The 23,570-nt window shown below is 47.7% G+C and overlaps 1 protein-coding gene across 2 annotated transcripts in view; it reads right to left on the bottom strand.

Moving 5' to 3' along the window:
* Positions 1–6,758: 6,758 nt before the first annotated feature.
* Positions 6,759–23,570, bottom strand: part of MMP17 (matrix metallopeptidase 17) — a 110,815-nt gene continuing 94,003 nt past the window's right edge. For both annotated transcript variants that reach the window (XM_039504439.1, XM_039504440.1), the window contains exons 4-10: positions 23,032–23,315; positions 21,026–21,202; positions 20,789–20,888; positions 17,043–17,125; positions 12,012–12,164; positions 8,975–9,232; positions 6,759–7,340 (exon numbers count right to left, since the gene is read on the bottom strand). In XM_039504439.1, the coding sequence (XP_039360373.1) occupies positions 7,009–7,340; positions 8,975–9,232; positions 12,012–12,164; positions 17,043–17,125; positions 20,789–20,888; positions 21,026–21,202; positions 23,032–23,315 (1,387 nt within the window). In that variant the 3' untranslated portion in view covers positions 6,759–7,008. The remainder of the gene's footprint in view (positions 7,341–8,974; positions 9,233–12,011; positions 12,165–17,042; positions 17,126–20,788; positions 20,889–21,025; positions 21,203–23,031; positions 23,316–23,570) is intronic.

Here is a 23,570-nt window from a genome sequence, read left to right as displayed (position 1 = left end):
TTTCACAAACAACCCTCTGAGGGCAACCCCCAATTAGCAATTAAAAACACTTTTTTATATATTTAACACCATTATAAATGCTGGCGCTAACGTGCGGTTTGGGGGTGGAGGCTGACAGCTCGCAACACCCCTCCCATGTAATAACCTCGTGACCCTCCTGCCCCCCAGTTTGAGACCCCCTGTTTTAACGTGAGTGTATAGTGCAGGTGCTGGAGTGAGAGCACTGATGTCTGGGCTGTGCCTCCAGAGAGCTTACACAGAGATGGTGCAGCCCAGTGCCCAGATAGTTTTAAACCATCATTGCGCAGCTTGGCTTCTGCCTGAACTGGGGGCCAGTACAACCCCCCTGGCATATATAGGGCAGGCCTCAGAGCGTCTCCACCTAATAGCATTCTATCTACACGCTATAGCCCTGAATGACCGTCATCCCAGCACTGTGGCCATACTCCCAGCATGGCCCTACACTCAGGACGGCGAGAGGGAGCAGCACAGGACAGCACTACCTGCACTGGGGGAGTAATTCCCTGGATTGTTGCAGGCCCCCCCCCATTATGGCCGCTCTAGTGATATACAGGGGACGTGTGCGGGACACAGATCTAGCCCTGACATTCTTGATTTATGCATGTAACGGGAAAAGTGGCCGTATAGCGTTCCCATCGCTATGCCTCTGCTCCGCTCCGTAAGGGCTCCCCACTCTGTGCAGATCCCTGCTCATTTGGGGTGAAATTTTGGCTTCTCCTCTGCCGGCCAATGAGGGTGCTAATTATGGTACTTTTGTGCTGTGGCCATCTGCTCACGAAGAACTGGCCTGGGACCACTAGCTCCTTTCACATCAGCTACTGTACAGCTGGTAACCGTTTTCAGTCCTCACTGACCCTGTCTGAATTTGAACCAGTGACCAAGAAGTATCCCATTACCAGCCTCCAGTGATCTTCCATAATCCTGTGGTCATGTTTGAAGATCACATTAATGAGAGTGGAGCTTCATGATGGGTAGAAACGTGGCCTCAACGACCTGCACTCCGACACATTTGCACATACTCTGCCAAAGGCCACACTTGCTGTGGCAATTCTGCCGTTGATTTCATTATCAATGTGACTGCACCTGACAGTGTACTGCCAAGGTAGGTGAACTTGTCCACTGCCTGGTGGGTTTGGCCAGTCACTGTGACAGTAGGCTCTACGTAAGGCTTTCCTGGTGCAGGCTGGTACATCACTTCTGTCTGTGCTACCACTATGCTATTACTGTACAACTTAAACCCTAGAACTATTAAGACTCTCTACACAATATCTACAAGCAGGAATAACCCTCTTAGCAGACTAAGAGGGAGATGAACAGGGGGCTCCAACTCAGGCCATGCGGCAGTATGACACAAATGGAGTGGCAGCCACCCGCACTCTCTCTTATACCCTCAGCTGAGAGCACGAGGAGACTCACTATGCATGTGCAGGACAACAGACACTGCTAGAAAACACTTCCAGACTCAGGGAAATGCCATGCATTGGCACCACATGGGTGGAATACACAGAGGGACTGTGTCCTTCCCCCCAAGGTGCCACCTGATGTACTGAGGTACCACTGAGCCTACCTGTTCCACCAGCCTGGGCTCCCTTACACTGTCCTGCCGACTACGCCGCTGTGACGGGTTGAACACCCCCCGCCCCCCACCAGGTTGCTACCTGCATGTGTGTTGGAGGAGGCGTGAGGGCCTGGCTCAGCAGGAGAGGGTGAGGGAGCCCAGGCTGGTGGAACAGGCAGGTTCAGTGGTACCCCAGAACATCAGGTGGCACCCCAGAGGTGGGGGCAACCCATCACAGGGACCATCACTGGAAGAAGAATCTGTGAGAACCCGGGGGCTTTAGCGCAGCCGCACAGAGAGAGATGGTGCAGAATCCATCTGAGGGCAGAAGTCCTTCCTAAGGAATGACAATTCAGAGACGACCTTACCTGACGGAGGGACCCGCCACACACATTTTTTTTTAAAAAGGATATTTAATGGTTTAACAGGAGGTTTCCATGAAACGTGTTCACATCCAGTGTCCCGTAAAATCACACTGCATTATAATGGCTAAAAACAGTCCCGTTTTGCAAATCACTGTGAATATTTAAAAATGCAAACAGCAGATGGGCAAACACAAGGTGACCATTTGCTTTTTTTTTTAAATTTGTCCGGATGCAATTGTGTCCTGTTCCCACTCTAGAAAAAGGCACCCAACATAGCTCCATGGGAGTCTGATCCAAGACTCCCATCGATTTTCCAGTGGGATTTGCATCCAGCCCCAAAGGGCGGGGGGAAGGGGGAAAATAACAATGCTAGCTCAAGGAAGTCTGCAAACCAGGAGGTCTCCTCCCAGCAAAGTTAAGATCTTTGTGATGGTGAAACACCAGCAGTTCTATACAGTTAGGCTCCACATGAACCTTGCTGTAGCACTAGCCACCAGCTAATCACAGGAGGTGCAGACTAATGGGCCTGGCCCTTTCAAAACAAATGTGGTTGGTAATTTAGAAACCAATGGCCCATCAGTGCCTAGCAAGATAAAAAACAAAGTGGCTTCGGGGCTGTGGCTCAAGTGAACCAAAGGAACCTCCTGCTGTGAAGGAAATGAGCCTTGTCAAGTACTGCTTCCTCTTTCATTGTGGTTCTCCAGCAGAAGCAGCCCTCACAGAGCCTCCCAAGCTTGGCGATGACGATTTCCAGCCCATATTACATGCTAGTCTGTTCTGAACAAGGTGGGGTTTTTGTTTTTGTTTTGTTCTCCTTCTGCAGCAGCCCCAGACTGGGATATGACCAGAGCAGCAGCAATGTTGCAAAGATAAAGTGTTACAATATGAGCCCAAATGGATGCTGCAGCCTGCTTCCGAGTCCCTGTGTCATGCTATTAACCGAGGCCTGGCATTTGGGGAGAAGGGGTGGGGGAGGCGTGATTTTTGTGTTGGCTTTTAATAAACTCGATGCTGCATGTGCAGGGCAGAGAAACATAACATGTACCAGCAGCTGCTGGCAAACCCACACCTTTAGGGTCCATTAACAGCTGCTGAATTACAGTAGCACCACCATTTTGACAGCTCTTTGGGTGTGGAATTGTTTACCAGCTCTGGATCTAATTCAGTTCCTTTAGGTGCCCTCAGCTGCTCAGTGTACACCCAGGGAAAGGGACTTAAGAACATAAGAATGGTCATACTGGGTCAGATCCATGGTCCATGTAGCCCAGTATCCTGTCTCTGATGGCCAGTCGCGGATGCTTCTGGCAGTTGGAGGCTTAGGGACACCCAGAACATGGGGTTGCATCCCTGACCAACTTGGCTAATAGCCACTGATGGACCTGTCCTCCATGAAGTTATCTAATGCTTTTTGGAACTCAGTTATACTTCTGGCCCTCACAACATCCCCTAGCAATGAGTTTCACAGGTTGACTGTACGTTGTGTGAAGGAGGACTTCCTTATCTTGTTTCAAACCTGCAGCCTATTAATTTAATTGTGTGACCCTTAGTTCGTGTGTTATGTGAAGAGGCAAATAGCACTTACTTATTCGCTTTCTACATATCAGTGATGACTTTATAGACCTCTATCATCTCTCCCCACCACTCATCTCTTTTCTGAGCTGAACAGTCCCAGTCTTGTATGGAAGTTGTTCCACCCCTCTAATCATTTCTGTTCCCCATCTCAACACCTTTTCCAATTTGAATGTATCTTTTTTGCAATGGGGTGACCAGAACTGCATGCAGTATTCAAGGTGTGGGTGTACCATGGATTTATATAACAGCATTATGATAGTTTCTGTTTTATTATCGATCCCTTTTCCAAGCTTTTTTGACTGAACATCAAGTGGATGTTTTCAGAGAACTATCCACAATGACTCCAAGATCTCTGTCTTGAATGGTAACAGTTAATTTAGATCCCTATCATTTTGTATGGATAGTTGAAAATATGTTTTCCATTGTTTATTACTTTGCACTTATCAATATTGAATTTCATCTGCCAGTTAGTTGCCCAGTCACCCAGTTTCGTGAGATCCCTTACTAGCTCTTCACAGTCAGGTTTGGACTGAACTACCTTGAGTAACTTTGTATCGTCTGCAAACTTTGACGCCTCATTGTTCACCCTTTTCTCCAGATCATTTATGAATATGTTGAACAGTAACAGGTCCCAGTACAGACTCTTGGGGAGACCCTGCTATTTACCCCTCTCCTCTGTGAAAACCGACCATTTAGTCCTACCCTTTGTTTCCTACCTTTGAATCAGTTACCGATCCGTGAGAGGACCTTCCCTCTTATCCTGTGACTGCCTACTCTGCTGAAGAGCCTTAGGTGAGGGACTTACCACAGTAAAACCACCAAGAACTAAACAATCTGGTGTAGCTGTGTGGACATTGCTCCCCGCAAGCCACACCATTCCCTGAAGCCCTGAAAGAGTTAATATAACCCATTTAACACCACACTCACTGACCCCAAAATGGCACCAAGTGTGTGAGAGTCACCCCTTAGATTCCTTATCCAGCTTCCCGTTAGGCCACCGAAAGACACCAGCCCGTTCAGTGCCACCATAGTGGCTAGTATGAAGAGAAGAATTACTTGTCAGCGTGATCCACATGGGAAGGGGGAGAGAGAAAGGCCAATGACCAAAAGACTTTGGAAGAGATGTTTCATCATTTAAATTAATCTGGAAGTTAGAGGAAACTAGTGCTGCTTTTTGGTTTTTTTCAATAAAGAGTCTCTTCCAGGAAATATCATGGAAGAGGCTCTTAGGTGGATTTTCAAGAGCAATTTTCAATGTTGATCGCAGTGGGAACAGAGGTAGGCCAGGGCTTGACCCTTTTGAAAATGGCTCCCTTAAAAGTGTTTTACTCTGAAAATTGACATTGCGGGGTTCCATGGTGACTGTCTTTCACTGGCTCCAGACTTAGGGCCAGTGGAAAATTTCTAATTTTTATCACATTGTTTTGGGTCCCAACCCCCACTTTCCCCCAGTGAAATAGTTGATCACAATTTTGGAGGGCGAGAGGGTTCCAAGCAGTGTAATTCAACACCAAAGTTGCTCAGTTTACAGTTTAAAGGATTTTTTAAAATCTAGTGGCCCTTCAAGTTCTCCTTGGATCTGAGAGTCAAGCTGGCTCCTTCTCACTCACATATCACCACCAGGAAGAAGGGGTTATTTACCTGTACAGTAACTGTTGTCCTTCAAGATGTGTTGTGTACATATACATTCCACTGATGGCATGCGTGCATGTACACAAGCACACGTGCCTCCCAACTCAAGTACACTGGGTGCACACACTATCACTGCAATGTACAAAGTACACACTCACTCAAAGGAGAACCGTGATCTCAACATGGAGGTAAGGTGCAACTAGAACAGGTAAAAGAAACTGAAGGAAAAAATGGTGAAAAGCTTTTCATCATTATTTTTGAATTCTGAAATTTCATCCAGTCTTCAAATTCTTATAAACTTAATCAAGCATCCATATCTTAGAAATTTCAGCTAGCTCTAAAGTTTGTCTAAAGTATGTGGGGGGTGGGAAAGAGGGGAGAGAAGTTTTGTGACGATTTCACTGAACATCTTTCACTCTTTTTTGGCTCAAAATTCCAATAACATTTTTGATGGAACGTGTGAAATTTAAACCATTTCAACCAACCATAGGAGCTCCACATATGTACATCTATAATACACTTCCTCTGAGCCAGGGGGACAAGTGTTGGTCCAGGAGCCAGAGAGAACCCAGCTTGACTCTCCGGTCCCATGTAGAGTTTGGGGACAGTTAGAAAACCATCTTTTTACCTGTGAACCGAGCAAACTGGATCTGTAAGTGAAAGAGAGACAAACATGGAATTTTGTCATGTCATTTTTACAGAGCAAGATCCCCACTTTAAAACAATTAATCCCCTTCCTTCTCCCTTAGTGTATTTCATGGTGCCAAATTAAACAGTGACAGTGGCATATAGAATAATTGATTCACAACTGATGGTATCATAATGGCGTCTGGCTGATATAAGAAGCCATCCAAAAAGCAGAACCTGCTATTTGAAAATACATTTAAAACTAGCGCGTGTATCCACAATTCCAAGTTTAGTCCCTCACAGATCCTTCAAAGGAAGCCTTAAACGAATGTGATTTTTGTATACACCGATTGATCATGAAATACATCTAGAATAGAATTAACGGGAGCAGAAAAGTTAGATGCTTGTGGATTACACTGGCTTCGTGTGTGTAACTGCATCTCAGCCGAACGACTGCACTCAGTGCTTATAACAGCCTGCTACTTGCTCAGAGCTGAAAGAGCTACTCTAGCTCGAGCAGTCAAGATAGGGGGGATCGATACCGGCTGCTGACCATGGTATCTATGTTTGTATGGCCAAGATTTAACAGAGAAGCCCTTACATTTAAACATCTGGAATCAAAGGTGACCTTCACGTCCTTTATAAAGGCAAATATGTTTCTGATCTATAGAGACTGGCATGAGTTAGCTTGACATCAGCTGGCAGCGTAGATTTGTTTGTGAAATGTACCACTTTGCAGTCAAGGCCAGTGCAGTCAGGATGCCATTCTATCTCATACATCCATTCAAGATGCATGTTACATTACTGAATGTCAGCACAGCTGTTTCATCTTTCCCATAGCCTTACACCACGGCTGCTTTTGTTCCTGGAATAACCATGGGGTTTCACCACTATCTGGTCTGTTGTCATGAAACCAGAGTCGCCTTTCAATGTATCCAGGCCTTCTCCACCTGAGTGTTACATCTCTATGGAACCTCTGTAACTAATATTCAGCAACGTCTTTATTCTTTAGCTGGCTGGGGAGATAAGAAGGTGCAGAACCCACAGTCCATTATTAGATCTTTAACTAAAAAATAAAAATAAACCCAGTTCACTTCTCATGGAGAACTTGAAACCTTCGCTGCCATGTTCCTAGGCATGTTTGTTTCAGCTGTAACAGTGTAGCATGGTGTGATTCTATCCACCACCAGTCCCTGAAGCACCGCAACGTCTTCTCGTCCATGTTACTGGATGTCATAGTGCTGCGCAAGCCACCGCTGCTGTCCACACACTTGCTAGCACAAGGCTTGCTGAGAGTCTGAACGCCAGGCGGGCCGAGAGGGAATCTGAGGAGGAGGAGGTGCATGAGCAGACCTCGTAGCCGTTTTCCGAACGGCTCTCGTCGTGCTGCCCTTGCTTGGAGCGCGCCCCAGTCCTGCTGCTCCCTGCCGAGTCTGGAGAATCAGACTGCATGTCCCCACACACCAGCCAGTCTCTGGCGATGGACTGAGGGTAACCAGGTTCTGCTTCCAGGTCATTGTCCAACACTTTCCAGTACTCCTTGCCCCTGAAGAAATAGGTTGCACCTGGGGGTGGGGGGGAAGACATGCAGGGTTAGCAGGCATGAGCTCTGGGAGGGGCTCTCTGTCACTAGTCTCCATGGCAGCACACCCAGCTGGACACAGCAGTAACAGCTACTTATTAGACATGCTTTACACATCAAGCAGTGACACACGTCCTGTTACTGAGCTGACGGGAGCAGGCACAACTCCACCAGGAGTAATGGAGTTTTTGTCCACTTGCACTTGTTCACGACAGCACAGTAGGCAGGGACATGGTGCCACCTGTTTGTTTACAGGGCTGGCTTTTAGCCTATGATACTACAGTGGCCAAGTCGGGGGGTGGGGGACTCACCAGCCCTGGTGCCAAAGGCCCAGTTATGGTGGGGGAGGAAGATGGGCAAAGCCTCACATGTCTAACTTGACAGAAGGGCCTATACGTTGATGTGCCTCCTGGAGCTGGGAGTGTCACCCTCAGCTCGGAGTCTAGACATACCCCAGACTGGCAGTGCAAAACATGCGAAGAATCTCCTATCCTATCAAAGCACCAGGGGAATGGGGGTAGCAGAACAGAGTTACCTTCCCTGGGATTTGTCTAGGATGCTGGAACACATGCTCCACTTTTGCAAAAATGCCCTGAGATGACCAAAGTGATCAGGAGTTTATTGTTATGTCCAAAGCCTCATGTCCTTTAATATCATGTGGCGCGTTGGTTGGTATTGATACTAATGTATGCATACAGCACAGTTTTGACAGAGAGCAGAGTGTCCTCAACAGGGCTGGCTCCAGGCCCCAGCACGCCAAGCGCGTGCTTGGGGCGGCATGCTGCGGGGGGCGCTCCGCCGGTCGGCGAGAGGGCAGCAGGCGGCTCCGGTGGACCTCCCGCAGGCGTGCCTGCAAAGGGTCCGCTGGTCCGCAGCTCCAGTGGACCTCCCGCAGGTGTGCCTGCGGATGCTCCACCGGAGCCGCGGGACCAGCGGACCCTCCGCAGGCACGTCTGCAGGAGGTCCACCGGAGCAGTGGGACTGGCAACCGCCAGAGCGCCCCCCGCGGCGTGCCGCCCTGCTTGGGGCAGCAAAATTGCTAGAGCCGCCCCTGGTCCTCAACATATCTTACTGGAGTTTTACCTCTGAGGTCTCCCATCCAAGGTCTTCCTTGTCCAGTTACTGAGCAACAACTTGCAAGACTGACCACAAGATTCCTGTGATAACATCTCTGTCTCCCATTGAGTAAAACTGCATCATGGTGAGATTTCACAGCTGTACTCACAAGGTCTCATGAGAACTCCAGTGATAATGGTGCAACACTGCTGGAATAGCGTGTTAGGTCCAGTCTACACTTTTAAAAGTTTTACTGACATAATTATGTTGGTAAGGGATCTGATTTTTGTTTGCCAGAATAGTTATGCTGGTAAAAGCCCTATTGTAGATGCAGCTACACTGGGATAAGACACTTTATATTGCTATCGCTTATTTTGCTTTACTGAAACAGAATACGCTACATGGGCATAAGCTAGTATAACTGTGTCTGCACTAATGCCTTTGTTTTGTCTCCAATTTAACTATGCTGGTCTAGTTAAAGCCACAACATTTTTAAGTAAAGACAAGGCCTTAGGTTAAAAAAACCCCAAACCGAACTCTGCTAAGCTAGCACTGACTCACCATCTGACCATCTCATTGCGTCATCTAACGTGCTTGGAATGCCCTTCCACAAAGTGGTCTCGGAAGGATAGCCGGGATCCATCCTCCGCTCATGGTCATCATAGCGCCAGTAGAGACTGTCCTTAAAGAAATAAGTCTTGTCATTGTGGGCCCAGGAAAAAGCAGCGTCGATGCCTCCCGGCGGCAAGCCAAAATCCGATATTGGCCGAGGGTATCCTTCCTCCACGTTATTGTCTTTGAACACCCAGTATCTGTCTCCTGCGGAGAGGAAATAGGCAGGTAGAAATATCAATTCTGCTTCAGGTGACACTCCATGATCTGCTGCTGTGACAATCCCTAGATTCGATTTCACGGCACTCCAGAAAGGGAACTACAAAAACAACAACCTGCTGAGGAATCTGCTTCTTGTGGAAAATGCTGTTTGTGTCAAACTGCCACTTGGATACAGCCAGCCTTTGCTATTTTGCGGCTGGGGGCATTAGGTCCCAGGACACAGACATGTTGATTCTGCTGTATAGTCTGAGGCTAGTCATCTGCGGTTATGCCATTTAATTTCCCACCCCGTCATCCCCTTTGATTTCCACACAATAACTGTTAGAAATAAAAAGCCACACAGAGCTTTCGAGGGCCAATGGAGAAGTTCTGTCTGTAATTCAACTTTTAACACTAACGCACGTACGCACCACTTTGTAGGCGACACCCCCAAGTTTCTGTGCATTCATTCAGTTGGATTTGAAAGACCTGCACATGTGGTAGGAAGGGCACATGGCGTCTCGAGAGATCTATCTATCTTGGGTACTTATACGGCCTCCATTACCATAGTGTTTGGCTGCTCTCCCACAGGGGAATCCATACAGACCATGCTCTAGTGCAGCTGCTCCTATGTGCACAGAGGGTACAAACTGCAAGCCCTGCGCTCAAAGGAGTGAATCTGGCCCAGGATCTATAATTGGACCTATGGATTGTTTGCCTCTCTGATATTGTTCTTTCAATAGCTGTGTGGTTTGGCAGGGTCCTTGTGGAGTCCATGGCAGCCATTTTGGATTTCTCCATCTGAGAAAATAATGCTTCGGCAGTATGTGGGAGGCCTTAAAAGCTTTAATGGGTGCAGAAGTGTGTGTGGGACCCATTATGGAGGATAATCCATTTCTGCAACCTCACCTCTACGATTCAGCACTTCCGAAATCAATAATTTACCACACGCAAAGTGGGACATTAGAGACGCAAAAAGCAATTTCCAACTGAGAGAAGCTTAGCACAGCTGCTCCTTTTCGAGTTATCCAGTAGACCAGCTCTCTAAAAGCATCACAGACCCAGTTTCAGTGCTGGGTGCAGTAATTACACAATGGAGACACAGCCACAGTTTTGAGTGTGGGAAACTGCTAATTAGTTAAATTCAAACTAACAGAGCAACTACTGGCAGCAGGCATAATACCTGGAATGAACGGGCCTGAGGTACATTTAGTTCTTCCATGGAGGACACTTCAGAAATGTGAACCGAACCTAATGCCTAGTCACTAAGGTGGAACATCGTTTACTGAATTACTGTAATGAATCGGTGCACTGCAGACAGAAACGGTTCTCAGCTAAATCACACACAACTGGGGACCAGGGCTAGAATCCTGGCTCTTCAACTCCCAAACTCTTTGAGCTGAAAGAGCTCTCCCCTTAGCTAACACTACTCGTAGGGCCCTTCTACAGCTTAGCTACTATAACCTGATGCACACAGCCAGCAAATTCCTCCAAGTGCCTCCAACAACACTGAATGTTTCACATGCAAGATGCTCAGGGTAGGCCCTGTTAGGACAGAAGAATTAAAAATCCATCTTCATTCAATTAAGTATAAAGGGAAAGAAAAAGAATATGCGGGGGCTGGAGCACATGACTTATGAGGAGAGGCTGAGGGAACTGGGATTATTTAGTCAGCAGAAGAGAAGAATGAGGGGGGATTTGATAGCTGCTTTCAACTACCTGAAAGGGGGTTCCAAAGAGGATGGATCTAGACTGTTCTCAGTGGTGGCAGATGACAGAACAAGGAGTAATGGTCTCAAGTTGCAGTCAGGGAGGTTTAGGTTGGATATTAGGAAAAACGTTTTCACTAGTAGGGTGGTGAGGCACTGGAATGGGTTACCTAGGGAGGTGGTGGAATCTCCTTCCTTAGGAGTTTTTAAGGTCAGGCTTGACAAAGCCCTGGCTGGGATGATTTAGTTGGGGATTGGTCCTGCTTTGAGCAAGGGGTTGGACTAGATGACCTCCTGAGATCTTTCAATCCTGATATTCTATGATTCTAAGAATTGTAGCACTTGTTTAAGGAAAAAAAAGCAGTTTGCTACTCCAGCTGGTCCTATTTGAGAAAGTGATTTTTTTTCATTTTTTTTTAAAAACCAAACATAATTGTTGCTTTTTGAGTGGCTCTAATAGCAGCCTAATATGTATTAGCCTTGTAATGGTGGGTTCATGGCAGTTTATGACCCAGGAGCTCAGTGGAACACCTCAGCAGACACACTTGGGTCCGGGGGCAGCTCTATGTTCTTTGCTGCCCCAAGCATGGCAGTCAGGCAGCCTTCGGCGGCGTTTCTGCAGGAGGTCTGCTGGTCACGCGGATTCGGTGGCGTTTCTGCGGGAGGTCTGCCAGTCACATGGATTCGTTGGCGTTCCTGCGGGTGATCTGCTGATCCCGCGCCTTTGCGTACCACCGCTGAATTACCGCCAAAACCGCGGGACCGGCAGACCTCCCACAGGCATGCCGCAGAAGGCTGCCTCACTGCCACTCTCACAGCGACCGGCACACCACCCCCCGTGGCTTGCCACCCCAGGCACATGCTTGCTGCGCTGGTGCCTGGAGCCGCCCCTGCTTGGGACCCTCACATTTCATCTGCCACACTGAGGCTTATTTGTCCAGCATGGCAAATTCCATTGAAAGACACCAAGTTCCTCCTTGCCTGCAGGACTAGTGGGAGTTTAAAGCTACTAGATACTAAAGCCACAGATACTAGCAAGAGATGCGTGGTCCCTTTAACAATGTTTTTGCTTTTACCTTTGAAGAACACGATCTTGTGGTCATTGGTTCTCTCGTACACCGCGTCCACACTGTCCATGTTGAGGGGGAGACCCCTCCAGAAACGGTGGATCTGAGCTGGCTGGAGGGAGACCAAGTGTTTATTGCGAGTCAGTCTCCAGAAGTACTTGCCTAGATGAATACAGATTGAACATTAATGAATCACGCCATAACACCCGTTTGCTAGGAGGAAAAAGCTGTGGGTTGGAGTCAGGAGATAGTAGAAAACAAAGTACATAAGGTGGAAACTATGAAACGACTTGCTTTCTTTTATTCTCCATCCCTTGGATGGCTCCCATATCCCCGACACTGAGCCATAAGGAAAAATCCACTTCCAGACTCTGCATTACAGTCACCGTCCTTCTGTCTGATAAATGAATCTTTTACTAAGAGCATCCATGCTGCCCCAGAGAACATTCTGCAGGGAGACAGGAGATATTTCCTCTCCTTCCCTCCAGGGCCGAATATGCTGCCTCAGCATCAGTACCAGCATCAGTACTACCCAGCAACTGAGCACCTGAGACAAAGAGTACAAAGGCAGCTAAAACCAGGCTAGATCAGACCACAGACTAGCCCAACAAGTGAGAGTCTCTGAAGAGACAGAAGTATCTGGAGCTTTTCCCTCTCCCCACACCGCCAATTGCTTTAGCAAACAGTGACTACGACTGTCTGCTGCTCTGCCATGACCCTGACCTCCAAGTGTTTGAATATTTTGCACATCCCTCTTCAACCAACCCATATTGTGTACTAGGAAGAGGTGATCTGAAATCCAGTTGCTTTTATAAAGGGGTAGGAACGGAGGAGTGAGAGGAATAAAGAAAAAATACAGAGAAAGAAAGGAAGAGCTGAAAAGGAGGCACAACTGATGTATATTGTGCGCCATTCCAAGACATATTGAGAAGGTGGCCTCCTTCTCACCCAAAATGTTACAACGAGACAAATTCTCTGCGGGTGTAAAAGGGCACAGCTCCAGCGACCTCAGCGAAGCTGCGCCCTAGGAACTGGGGCTCAGCAAGAAATCACATTGATCTTCCCTTCCCGTCCCAACCAATGTTTGCTGGAAGGGGAACATGTTTAAGGCTGGGATATTCAAAGGTGCATCAGGCAGTTACATTACCAAATCCCATTCAATGGGAGTTAGGTACTTAATTCCCTTAGGCACGTTTGGAACTCTCCACCTGAATTTCTGTGGTTTTGCAGCACATTCCATGAATGCATGTGCCCCTGGGATCTCTATAGCGTGAGTTCTGAGCTGGAGGAAGCAGGCTGATTACCTACCCTATCTCCCCTCAGTCTCCTCTCTAGTAACCCCATTCCCAAGAAGCTATTGTTGTGAGGTTATGCATATCCATTTCAGCATAGCAGGGATCCCCTTGGGAAATGAGCAAGGTCCAAGACGTTTTTTCAGATTTGTATTCAAGACATTCAACAACATTTCTACAGAGCAGGCAGACTGTGACACCAACTTTCAAAATTTTATGGAAATTGGATCTTAGCCTAATAATGCAGGAGGCAAAACTCCAACACTTAAACATCTGCAGCGTGGGGATTTTTTAATTACAATTATAAGGATTTATATCACATACTTATTCTTCTGCTGCATTTTGCCTATTTGCTCTATATGACTGAAATCTATGTCTGAATAATACATTCAACTGTTAGGAAAGGCAGTAATTACAAATTCTTTTAAGATCATTACAAATCTAGTATTCAAACTGTGTGGCTGTTGTACATTTATGGAAACACATGTAATTAAATAAAGATGTTCTTTGCATCTCAAATTAGGCTTGCACTGGAATATGCCAGAGTTTCACCGTTTTCAGAAGAAATATGGTTGGCATAATTGCTTTGTTAATAGGAATGCATCGAAAGTTAAAAGCACTCGGTGCTAATTTGACATAACGGGAGAAACCCCACCACTTTGTATTATTTAGCAGCTCTCTTTCCCTATTGATGCACTCAGCAGGTGCGCGGCTGCAAGAAGCCAGTTTTCAATCTGAATTCAAAGTCAGGAATAAGATGATTTCCAAGAGGCCATCGGGAGCATCAGAAACGTAGCAATTTAGGTAGCAGTGAATTCTGAATACAATGGCTCCCATTTGCCCACGAAGCTCATGTTATCACCTCACCGTGGCCAGGTCTGCCTGCAGAAGCACCGCACTGACTCTGACTATCCCCAGGCCATCCTGGGCAAGAACGGTCATTAGCGTACAGAGTGAAATGATTTCATTTATGGTGAGAGAGCCTGATGTAAGACCAGCCCAAGCCTGGCAGATTGAAATGTAAGCATGAAAACCAAGGTTAAGATGGACCTTCCTGACCTCCCTCAATTCATAGAGATCGTGGTAAGTCCCCATTCATGTGAGTGAAGGGATTCTGCTTTTTCTGATGCTTGGTGGTTTTGATTCCAGCTGTGAAATGCTCTCCGCACGCTGGATGCCTCTGGCAACATTCTGTACACACTATATAGGTGGGCCAAAGGTTAAAACTTGGGCTGCCTAAAGTGAGGGTCCTACATCGAAGTGGTCTGATTTTCAGAAGTCCTGAACTCTGCAATTCCATTAAAGTCCACAGGAACGCTGGGTAACTGACGATGCACTCTGCATTTGAACTGCACCAGTTGGAGGGACTGCATAGAAACCTGCCCCCTATGTGGTGTTACTTCAGGTTTCACATGACTGTTTGGTGGCATTCTGTATGCGGTTCTGACAAGTTGTTGCCTCAGAATTGGGAACCGCCCAACAAGAGGTGATAATTAATTACCTCAGTCCAATCTATAGCTTTTGAGCCAGATCCTGAGCTAAGGTAAATTGAAATCAATGGAGTTATGCCAGTTTACCCAGACCTGCTTATTGACGTCACTGAAGCTATGGAGATTTACACCAGCTGAGGACCTGGCTAATTGATGCCAATGGAGCTATACAGATTTCTACCAGCCAAGGATCTGGCCCTTTAAATCTGCCCTTGCTTCGCCAGAAGAAACACACACATGACAAATATATGCCAGAAACAAACCATGAGGAGGATTTCTCTTTTGGTTTTTTGTTCTAGTTCTCCTCTCCTACCTCCCTTTCTTCCTTGCTGCCTTGTTGGAGCCAGCAACTGTGTGCAGGAGTGAGAAAGAAAAAGACGTCTGCAGAGAGAGTGCCCCACGGTGTGAACATAATCTTCTGCTTTGTGCTGCCTCAGCGACACAGGCATCTTCAAATGCTTTTGTTCATTCCCTCTTTGGATGCCCTCCCTCCTTCCACCTGGTAGTGACATGTTTCAATGGAGATGCTGTAAACTCTCCTGGTTTCTGTTTATCATCTCAATGAGGAGATGCCTTTCTTCTCCCCTAGGAGATCAGTTGAGTCAGTTCTGGACAAATGGTTGCCGAAGAAGCATTGCATCACAGTGGCCTCAGTCGGGGACCTTTCCACCTCAAAGGCAAAGAAACCCCCAGGAGACCAGGCAGAGAAGGACTCTGTACAGCTGAGGAGGCACTGGCAGGATTTTCTTAGACAGCCTGTCACCCCTGGAGATACACTGTCAGCAACTGTTCAGTAAACATGGAACCAGATGGTACTGTAATTTTGTGCATCTGTTGTCGTCTTTGGATGATGGTGCATGCACAGCATGTGGAACCAGGAACGTGATGCGTGGGCGGAAAGGGAAGTTGAAGGCATTCAGGACAAAAGTCAGAGTGATCTGCGGCTGTTCTCTCAATCCTCAGATGGACCCAGATTTGTACTTTGATACTGCAAATGCCAGTTTCAGTTCGGCACTTTGAAATCCTGGAGAGTCTGGTTGAACAGCGCAAATAGTGGCATAGCAGACATTGATGATATCCTGTCTCTAACAGTGGCCACTGAGAGCTGGTTCAGAGCAAAGTGCAAAACCCCCATAATGGGCAATTATGCAAAAACATGACTGGGGGCAGGATGAAGGGGGAAGGAAATGGAAGTTTCTTCTGAGCTCCAGGCAGTCGGTGATTGGCTGAAGTCCTGAGGGCCTTACCACCCAATGAGTGTAACTGCAGATGTTCTTACAGTTTACATACATTCCTAATCATTCATTAGAATCCTATTCAATTCTTTGCCTCTTTAGCGTCTAGCAGCAGTGAATTCCATAGTTTAATTATGAGTCAGTTTAAATTTATTGTCTCTTAACTCCACCGGATTTCCCCTTCGTTCTTGGGTAAGCAGAAGTGCCTGATTTACCGTTCACTATTGTGTATACCTCTATCACGACCCTCATTCACCTCCTCACTAAAACAAGCAGGCCTCGTTTAGGCTTTGTCTACACGGCCGTGTCACTAAAAGTCAGGCAGTGTAAATGCTGCTTGTCAGCCCTTTTGTGGACAAAATACTTCTGCTCCCTATGAGCGGGGTTTGCGTTGTCGACAGGAGAGTGTCCTGCCGACAACGAGCCGTTTACACAGCCACTTGCCACGGCAAAACTTCTGTCTTTTGGGTGGGGGGGAGGAGGCTTTTTTAAGCACCTGTGAACGACAAAAGCTCATCTGGAAGTCTCTACATGTTTCATTGTCACCAACGCCCGTCTCTAGGTCTCGTCTACGTCTGCTGCATCCTTTTTGAAAAACATGTCTATCCTACTAGTTTCGAGCCAGGTGGTGATCCTAACGGATCTCATTTACACCAAGGCCTCTTTATACTGCTCCAGCAGGGCCAGAAGGTGGGTGTAGGTAGAGGGTCTTAAAGTTCTGAGAGTCCTTTATGCTGCCCCAACGGTGTAAAGTGGCCTCAGTGTGAATGAGAATCAAGCCCTGGCAGGCAGCTCTGGAGCAAACCCAATACTACTGGATGTGAACCTAATGCTGCAACCAATACCCTGACTCCATGCCCCGGACGTCTTGGCAAAGCTATCCCTCTCCTGGAGACCAGGTTCAAAGAGAAGAGTAGACTGAACAGTTTGCATGAATGGAGTCCAGCTGTATAATGCAGAGTTACGTGCAGCTTCGGCTTGGCAAAGGTCACCTAAGCAGTTACAAGGAAAGCAGCTGCTTACCTTTGAAGAAGAAAGCCTCGCCTCTGATCTGAGCCACAGCGTCAAAGTGAGTGTTGCACCTGTTGGGCACATCTCTTCTGAGCCTGCAGAAAGACAGCACTCATGTGAGTGGCAGCCCCACCCCTGCAGCCAGGAGCAGGGCTCTCCAGCTTCCCAGGACTGGGCACTGCTCCCCCAGGCAAGCAGCAATTCCCCTCCCACTCACTGCACTGGCTCATCTGGCTGAAGACAATTCCCCAGTGCACACAGACCTGGGATCTGCAGCCCTGGGCTGTCGAGATGGAGGGGTTCAATGGGACATGGCTATAACTAGGAATGATGCAGAAGGTCACAGAGGCCTAATGCTTGGCGGGTCCCTGCTCCCACCCCCAAATCAGCCCTGCTGTGAACCCAGCCTTGTGCACAGGGGATTTTCCAAGGCAGAGGCTCTGAAAAGCTTTCCTGGACAAACGGTAGCTTTAAGACCGTTTTCTCTACAAAACGAATCCATGGCAGACACAACCCTCCCTTTCTACGTGAGATCATCACCAAGAGCCAAGGAGACGGGGAGCTAGATTCTGCTCTCTGTAGCCCCTCTGGAAAGCCAGAGGAACTCCAGTGCAGGCAAAGCTATTACTCCAGCTTCACCGGGGTGTGTCTGAGAGCCCACCTGGGCCCCCTACCCGGGTACTGCAAGATACTCGCTGAACAAAAAGCACCCAGGCTGACAAGAGTGACTTCAGCAACCAGGAACTCTGGACGTAGACTCTGAGCTGCTGGGGGTCACAGCCGCACCATGAGAGAGTAACAGAAACCAAACAAAGGGGGTCGGGGGTCCAGATGGTGAATGCCCAGATAGTGACTGGCCTGGCTGAGATCCTGTTTTAACAAGGTGGGGCCACGGGGGGTATGAAGAATTTAAAGAGTAACAAAGCCCTTGTACAATGATTGATAGAGAGCAAAGAAAGGATTTGTGAACCGTATACAGATCAGCTGCTCTTCATGACAGGGAAGCATGAATCTAATTGGGGGGAGGGATAGCTCAGTGGTTTGAGCATTGGCCTGCTAAACCCAGGGTTGTGAGTTTAATCCTTGAGGGGGCCACTTAGGGATCTGAGGCAAAAATCAGTACTTGGTCCTGCTAGTGAAGGCAGGGGGCTGGACTCAATGACCTGTTAAGGTCCCTTCCAGTTCTAGGAGATAGGTATATCTCCAATTTTTTAATTAATTTGCTTTTAGAAGAACTTCATATCAGACTGCTGGCACTGTCCTTCTCAACTTCTCAATCCCTACATAATACACCAGCCACATGTCTGAGCCCAACCAAGGCTTCACCCTGGTATCTGAGCACCCTTTGACTCTATAAAACAGACTTCACCTTAGTGATACAGTGCTGTGTGGCCAAGGGGAAGAACCAGCTCCCTTCTTTCAAAGCATCACAGCAACAAACGCAACTGATACAATTGTGCCACTAGAAATGTAACAAATCTTTGGGTTTCTGACACCATCGTTACTAGCTAAATAAAACACCTGCCCCAGAGGAGTTGGGATTAGAACCCTTGTCTTTCAGCTCCGAAAACATAGACCTCTACTACTTGACCTGAAGGAAAATTCCCTTCACTGGTAGTAGTAGGTCCCTTATCCTCTCTGTGGTTCAATCACTAGAGGATGGCACGCACACATGCACACAAAACATTACATGGGATTTGCTTTAAATGCCAGGAGAGACGGAATCTGCGAGCCCATTATGATGACAGCTTTGCAGAGGGTATCTAAGTCAACATGACTAATACAGCACCCAGCCCACCCACACTGTGAGGAGGATGAAATCTCTCAGCATGAACCTCCTCGTGCTTTCATACTTTTCACCCTACCTTTCGGGGGCTTTATCAGGAAAAGCCCACCGCACGATTCTGACCCAGGTCAGTAAATTGATGGAATTATGCCATTGCAGGGCACATCCTAAATAAAGCATTGTCCCCATATCCCCACAGTCTGACAGCCCTACCAGCATTCAGGAAACTCTCCATAGAAAGGCCGTTCCCAGGAAAGCCTCTTGCTCATCCTCATGGTAAAAAAAAAAAAAAAAAGAATATCCTTGCATGCTTCCAATGATCACCCTGCTTCTAAGGAACAAAGCAGAAATCTAAAGATGCCACTTCAGTTATCCAAGGGACCCTCCAAATATAACTAAGCCCCTGAGGCCATGCTGGGTTGCATCAACTGCATAATCGTAATTCATGAATTCTGAGTGGATTTTACCAGCAGAGAGAAGGTTTCCGTGCCCCTGATATGCTGCCCAGAGCTGTCTTGCCTCATAGATTATCTATTCCTCTGCCTATTCATTATTCAAGAGACACTTGTCAAAGTTAAAATCCTGTGTTAGAGCCTCAGCTGCTATAAACTCAGTGTATCCCCATGGAAGTCAATGGATTTATGCTGATTTACGCCAGTTGAGCATCTGGCCCCATATATTTTTAAAACAACCTCTGCCTGAGTTCTTAGCAACATCTTCAGTCGTTAAAATTAAAGAATTTTAAAAGTCTAATTGACTTTTCACCCTGATGTTATTTCCATTACAGCTCTGCTCTTCCCCCAATTTAAGAGTGTGAAACTAGACTTGTCAATTTCATACTCTTTCCAGTGAGTTTCACGATCTGATTCTCCCAGTGTTGATGCCAACATTGAAGAGAAATGCTTCATACATAAAATAAACGGTTTCATTTAATTAAAAACGTCATGAAGATATTTTTACACACAGTAGACCAAATTTGGATCCACCCCATGGATACTCTTGTTTGAAATACACACAATAAAGCCTAGATTTTCACGTGTGACTAGCGACTTTGGGTACCCAACTAGAGCAAAAGTAAAGGACCCCAGTTCTCAGATGGTCGGTGCTCAGCACTTTCTGAAAATCCAAAATGAAATATAAGCTTTGGCCCAAATCCAAAAGGGTAACTTACATTAAATCAATGGATGTTAGGGGCAGAATTACCTTTGTGGATCTGGGCCTTTGCCAATTAGCCAGCTCTTTAAATAAAAATACCACACACACGCAAGCATAGGTGAGAGTTTGGATACCCAGGAAGAATGACATTCATCTTGTGCTTTTTCCTTAATAAGCAGCACTTTTCCCTTTTCTACAAAATTCCCCAGCACACCCTGAATTCCTTATTTATGTTCTAGTCCTGGATTAACATCTCATTAAGCTTCTTACCCACACTGGTTTTATCCTTGGGCCACTTTTAACTCTTCTGGACGCACATTACACAGAGATTGGTAATAACAAAGAATGCAAACAGGACACCAGTGGCCAGAATAACTGGACCTCAGTGGTTCCCAGGCTGGAAGAATTAGCACCTTTTGGGGAAAGCACCGCACACGATTCTTCAAAGGTTCTTGCTAGGAGCCACTGCACTTCACACATCTACCCCGAGCAAGCAAACAAGGCTGTTCTAGAGTTGGACTCAGAATCTACACTCAGAAATCTAGTGGGTCCCCATGAGAGTGAGCCCTGTATGTAGAAATCGCTCCTTTGGTTCCCTCCCCCTTCCCAATCTGAAAATCCCCAACCCCATGGTTGGTAACTAGCCATGATTTGGGCGGGGAGGGGACATGTATTGGAGTCACCCCTCTGCCCACTTCTTCTGGCTTTAACTCCCTGCTTCAACCACAGCTGAAGGGAAGTATCCACCCCATGGTCTGAGAAGACACCCAGGCTTCAGGTGACTCTTCACAAGGACATTGGTGGCACTTCTGCTTACTGCACAGTGGAGCGGTTCTCTGGCAGCTCTGGCAGAACAGGGTGGTCGTCAGTTTTGGTTACTTCAGGCTTGGCTGTTGGGGACACAGAATCCCTGACTCCTAGGAATAAAGACAAGGAAGCATTAGAGGGCACACCACCACCAATAGCTAGACAGTGCATCCCGGAGAAGAGCTGACTTTGCGAGCCATTGCTGATGAAGTGAAGCATAAACCCACTCACGGGGGCATGAACTAACCATACAGTTGCCAGATTCTGACTTTGTCTTCGTAAGGCAGGTCATACTTCAGGGGATCCCCCACCGGTCCCTGGTAATAGGGTCTCATGATAGACTCTAAGGCAGAGATGTGAGTCAAGCCGATAGCGTGGCCAAACTCATGGACTGCCACAGCAAACAGGTCCATCCCATGGGCATCTGAAAATAAAGTCATCATCAGCATCAAAATAACACTGCGTGCTCATCACACTTTGGGCAGTGGTGGGCATTCAGCACGTGTGTGTCAGTGTGAGGGACTGAGGTCGAATGGTTGGAGCCGGAGACTCAGAGTCTATGGGAGATCAGCGGGCAGCTCCCTGGGAGAGGCAGTCTCTGATCAGACGGCCCTCAGTGGTCTACACATTTACAGACAGGAAGTGCTTTCGCTACAGCATTGGGCCAAAGTACCTGCGTCTAATTCTAACAGTGAGCGGATGGGGATATCCATCAGCTGACAGATACCACACTGCCAGCACTGCCCTATCTGCCAGAGCTGGTGTTGCTGCCAGCTGGATATCCCCACCCGCTGCACTGTTGGCCTTGGCATTGCACCTAGCGTAGCACGGCCCTGAAGCTCTGAGGCCCCTGCATAGATAAGGCCAATGTAAGGATTTTGTTCAGTACTGGGACAGGGACACTGGAGGGTCCCAGGTTCATTGTCACGAGATACAGTCACAGGCTCCACACAGGTTGCCTTTATTAGCAGATGTATAGCAGCGGAGTCAGACATGACGAGGCTGTTCCGGATCAGGTTCTGCACCCTGTGGCTAATGCAGGCAGCAGATGGTCCTGCCTGACTAGCCGTCTTGAAATCTCAGCTGTTTGCCCAGTTCCCCTTACGAAAAAGCACGAAAGGGTTCCGCAGTAACTGCCCACGCCACCGCAGCTTGCAGCACAGCTTATCCGGGGGCTCAAGTGCATTGGGAGGATGTCGGTGTATGTGTCCCCAGGGCTGCCTTTATGACCCAGTCTGAGCATGGGCAGGGCAAGAGGAAGAGACCGGTGAACAAATTGTTTGGAGTAAAGTGCAAAAAAGTGTGCAGGGGGAAGAGGAGGGGACACCTGTGCACAGTAGGTGGAAAAGCAACCTTCTGACCAGGTGACATTTTATGTCTACTTTGCACAAATGCACATTGACGACAGTAAGTAGAGGAGATCCAAGTCCCTGGTCATTTAGTGGGGCCGGGAGCGGAAGAGCAGGCGTGAACCTGAAGGCAAAGTCTGTCTGGGAGAGCAGGACTGGAAGGCAGAGGGGGGAAGTGAGTGGGCAAGGGCTATTTTTCAGTGGGCTCCTATTTACTCCTCATTCTTCCATAGTGTAGGAGTGCTGCTGATGGGCTTTGCAAGCAGATCCCTGCAAATCTCACTGGGTGGAAGCTAGGGTGACCAGACAGCAAGTGTGAAGAAATCGGGACGGGGGTGGGGGTAATAAGCGCCTATATAAGACAAAGCCCCAAATAGCGGGTCTGTCCCTATAAAATCGGGACATCTGGTCACCCTAGTGGAAGCAGGGCTTGAATTGCAGCTGTGTTCTCTGCATGCCAGCACTGGTGCCACAGAACTCACAGCTTTGCCACTGAAGCCTCCACGGAGCAGGATTCAGGAGTCCTGTGAACTCAAAGGCAGCCCAACCAACCTCATCACTTACTAGTTCAGAGACCCCATGGCAGAGAGCAGCAGGGTGGGGCGAGACAGGGATTGTGGGACTGGCAGATGGGAACTCTGGGTTATATAGGTGTGGCAAGTGAGGGATTATGAGGAGAAATGAGAATACTACCACAGTTTCCTCCCTGACTTGGACCCATGGATGGACAAACAAGTTACTGGCCTTTGGGGACATAAGGGAGCGAACAGAGGTCTCTGGGGCCCTGAGGGATGTACACAGGACCCCCAAACCCAAAGGATGCCCATAACAGAGACATAAATACTTACAAAGGGAGGGTCTGGGAGTTCATGAGTTCTGCTCCCACTCTCTTACTCTGACGTACCTGATGATCGGAAGGTCCAATATTCATCATCATCGAAATGAGTGTCTCCTGCGGTATGATGGTCTCCGGGGAAGAAAGCGTGTGCTACCGTTCCGCCAGGCCCGTCAAAGGGATACCCATCATTGTGGTCCGCTTTGGAGAAGTCTATCTGTATGTCAGCGTTGTTACCCGCCACCTCGTGGAAATTCAACGGGGTAATGTCACTCCAGATCTTCAGGGCATAGTACATGAGGGCGCGGACCGTGTCATGGCCCAGGTGGGATTCTTTGGGGAAGGTGCGGACTCTGGGATAGAAAAGAGAAACCAAAGATATGAAAATAACAATCAATATCAGTGGCTGTCCAGCTCTTTCATTCTGCCGATCGTTTCATGATCCTCTCCAGGACTCATCCTCCTCTTAGTTCCCAAATCCTTAGTCTATTCTACAAACCACCAGAAAGGGCTCTGTAGATGACTGGTGGTCCATGGACCATAGCTTGGCAATCACTGACAAACACAAAGCTCTATTGTTGGTTCTCCCACCTGTAGGTGGAATGTCA

The sequence above is a fragment of the Mauremys reevesii genome, linkage group 18, assembly GCF_016161935.1.
Source record: "Mauremys reevesii isolate NIE-2019 linkage group 18, ASM1616193v1, whole genome shotgun sequence".
Lineage (NCBI taxonomy): Eukaryota > Metazoa > Chordata > Testudines > Geoemydidae > Mauremys > Mauremys reevesii.
Note: the sequence above shows the minus strand (reverse complement) of the source record. Positions and strands in the feature narration are given on the sequence as shown.